General features: G+C 52.1%; 1 protein-coding gene across 1 annotated transcript; it reads left to right on the top strand.

Annotated features, from left to right (window-relative positions):
* Nucleotides 1-425: 425 nt before the first annotated feature.
* Nucleotides 426-1,881, top strand: LOC102708168 (protein BZR1 homolog 1). Its single transcript, XM_006658674.3, has 2 exons — nt 426-815; nt 976-1,881. The coding sequence occupies exons 1-2, from the start codon at nt 564-566 to the stop codon at nt 1,639-1,641; spliced, it is 918 nt and encodes a 305-aa protein (XP_006658737.2). The 5' UTR covers nt 426-563; the 3' UTR covers nt 1,642-1,881.
* Nucleotides 1,882-3,337: the final 1,456 nt, after the last annotated feature.

Here is a 3,337-nt window from a genome sequence, read left to right as displayed (position 1 = left end):
AAATCTTTGAAAAAACTTACTTTACACCGTTCCATAAGGCGACGTCAGTGAAGTTGGGCGGCCTCCTGTTAAATATTGGCGCCTTCAAAAAAATTTATTTATAAATAAATTTTTTGAAAGTTTATCTATAAGATAAATTTTTTTAAAAGAAATAAAATGTCAAAATTGCAGGTAGAATCTACCCAATCCAGTTGCAATAAAGTAGAGCTCCCGTACCCTCCTCGTGAGCTCGCCCGCTAGCTTGCGCCCCGGGCCAGCCTGCGCCCCCGCGGGTCCCACCACCACCACCTCCTTCCTCACACACACGGAGCCCCACGAGAGCGAAAGCACGCTACTGCTACTCGTCACCGCGGCAGCGCACGCCACCTTACCTCCTACTACTAGAGCTAGCTGGCTACTAGTAGCCTACTAGGCGTAGCTCTCTCATCTCTCTCTCTCTCCCATTAGTCAATACTGTAGCTGTAGTAGTGGTAGCACCCACCACCTCGCCATTAAAGAAACTTGAGCTAGCCAAGTGGAGAGAGAGCGGGGGAGGGGAGGTGAGGGAGGGGACGGTGGTGGGTATGACGTCGGGGGCAGCGGCCGCGGCGGCGGCCGGGGCGGGTGGGGTTGGGAGGACCCCGACGTGGAAGGAGAGGGAGAACAACAAGAGGAGGGAGCGGCGGCGGCGGGCCATCGCCGCCAAGATCTTCACCGGGCTCCGGGCGCTCGGGAACTACAACCTCCCCAAGCACTGCGACAACAACGAGGTGCTCAAGGCGCTCTGCCGGGAGGCCGGATGGGTCGTCGAGGACGACGGCACCACCTACCGCAAGGTTAGTTCGTTCGTGTGCCGAGGTCGGTCGATGCCGTCTCGATCTGGTCGTGGTGATGTGTTTTGCTGTCCTTTTCTTGGATCTTGGGTGTGTAGATCTGGCCGGTTGGAGAGGAGGTGAGATGAGCTGAGCTCGCTCTTCTTGTGTTTGCTCGTCGCAGGGATGTAAGCCGCCTCCGTCGGCTGTGTCAGCGTCGGCGGCGATGAGCCCCTGCTCGTCAACGCAGCTGCTGAGCGCGCCGTCGTCGTCGTTCCCGAGCCCGGTGCCGTCCTACCACGCGAGCCCGGCGTCGTCGAGCTTCCCGAGCCCCAGCCGGCTCGACAACGCGAGCCCTTCCTGCCTCCTCCCGTTCCTCCGGGGGCTCCCCAACCTCCCGCCGCTCCGCGTCTCCAGCAGCGCGCCCGTCACGCCGCCGCTCTCGTCGCCGACGGCGTCGCGGCCGCCCAAGATCCGGAAGCCGGACTGGGACGTCGACCCCTTCCGGCACCCCTTCTTCGCGGTCTCCGCGCCGGCCAGCCCCACCCGCGGCCGCCGCCTGGAGCACCCGGACACGATACCGGAGTGCGACGAGTCCGACGTCTCGACCGTGGACTCCGGCCGGTGGATCAGCTTCCAGATGGCCACGACGGCGCCGACGTCTCCCACCTACAATCTCGTCAACCCGGGCGCGTCTAACTCCAACTCCATGGAGATAGAGGGGGCGGCAGGCCGAGGCGGCCCGGAGTTCGAGTTTGACAAGGGGAGGGTGACGCCATGGGAAGGTGAGAGAATCCACGAGGTCGCCGCCGAGGAGCTCGAGCTCACTCTCGGCGTCGGCGCGAAATGACGACGGCCATTTCTGAACAAAAAAAGATGGCTCCTTTCGTCGACCGGCTGATCATGGTTTGTTGTTGGATCACTGGTCAATGTGTATGACTAAGCATGGATGCTGCGATTTGAGCAATTTCATTCTAGTCTTAGGTTAATCATCTTGTTCAATTCATTCTTCCTGGACATGGAAAAGGAAGCAGAAAAAATTGTTCACTTCGGCTGATTATTCAAGTCCTCACTGTTCCTCATCTTTGTATCTCTTCTTCCCGTACTTGTCATGTGCATTTCCTCCTCAAAGTGTGTGACATCTTAGCTTGTGAGTAGAAAAGTAGAGATAAAAATGTGAGGGAGATGATGTTTGAACTTTAGGACATACGGCGAGCTCGCGGTTTATACTTTATACTGGAGTAGTCATCTGTTCAACTTAATTTTACTTTCTTCCCAGTTTACGTACAAATGTCCAATGGGGTTGTACGAGCAAGGAGGGATCCATCTGATTCGCCACCGTCATTCACACGCAAACAATGGCATGTCTGCCGCGAGCACGGGGATTTTGTCCGATTGCGTATCAATCTTCACCGAGAGCCAGCACTGCAGATGCATGCTTCGTCTTTTATCTTGGACAAGCAATTTTTTATCTAGAGTAATTTAGACTGGCCGATATATACTTAGATCATTGGAATGTGAATTGGATGCAGCCTTTTGATACAAGACATCACGCAAAATCGTTTTCAGCTGCAAAATTAATTAGAGACAGGAGGATATTGCACGCATTGCTGTATTGCACCCAGCACTCTGTTGCAGTATGTGGTCGCATGCTTGATGTGCCGTGCCGATTGGAGGGGCCGAGGAGGGGGTATCTCCAAATAGTGCCATTGTACAGTGGCGCAATGGGCACGGTCGCACGGACGGTCGCTTTCTAGGGACTTAAAGCTGATCACCTCAAATCAGATCCCATTCACTGTGATAGTGTTTTCCCTCTTCTCCGGATGCCATGCATTTCGGCAAGGACTCGTTGTTGCTCGCTTCGTCTCTACAGTAACCATCTGCGGCAGGCATAGCATAAGGGCAAGTATAATAACAGGTTATAAGCTGGCTAAATGCTTATGTGGAGAAGAGAGGAGATGAGAGAGTGTAAGCGGGTTATAAGCTTGTAGCCAGCTTAGGCATAAGAATCAATAAACTCAGTGAAAGTGACATGTGAGTCCTGTATTAATGATTAAGAACTAACTACTATTTGAGTCGACTAAAAAAAGACTACAAGAAATTTTATAGCCAACTTGTTGGCTATACTATTAGCCTTGCTCCGACACGTTGCTCGGGTTAGCATAACATTTCGGTAGAGGGTGATTGTTTGTGCATTTTTAAAAGCCAAACGATATATTTGGAAACGAAACATAAATATTTTTATATACGTATTTTTACCGATATAAAAGATAAACTGAAAACAAAATTTTGATGAAAAATCCAAAAATTAAGTCAAAATTTAAGATCAAAAATTTAAATTTTGATCTATAAACATAAGTGAAAATAAGTGAAAAGACGAGGTGCTAATGATTTTCGATACAAAACGGCTTGATCTGACCGTCCGCGCCTCGATCCAACGGATGGCGACTGCCCAAAGCGCACCATGCGCGTCCGGTTTCCACGGATCCCCAACTAATCTAGCGTGGTTTGTGCGGGGTGCCTGCGTGTGAGCTGTGCTGAGAGGG

This window comes from Oryza brachyantha, chromosome 7 (genome assembly GCF_000231095.2).
Source record: "Oryza brachyantha chromosome 7, ObraRS2, whole genome shotgun sequence".
NCBI classification, from domain to species: Eukaryota; Viridiplantae; Streptophyta; class Magnoliopsida; order Poales; family Poaceae; genus Oryza; species Oryza brachyantha.
The sequence above is the reverse complement of the archived record's forward strand: the minus strand, read 5'-3'. Positions and strand labels throughout refer to the sequence as shown.

Bases quoted from the DNA above. Each gene is read 5' to 3' on its own strand.
- LOC102708168 (XM_006658674.3), top strand. From the start codon at position 564: ATGACGTCGGGGGCAGCGGCCGCGGCGGCGGCCGGGGCGGGTGGGGTT. The intron at 816-975 runs GTTAGTTCGTTC...TGCTCGTCGCAG, and splicing joins ACGGCACCACCTACCGCAAG to GGATGTAAGCCGCCTCCGTC.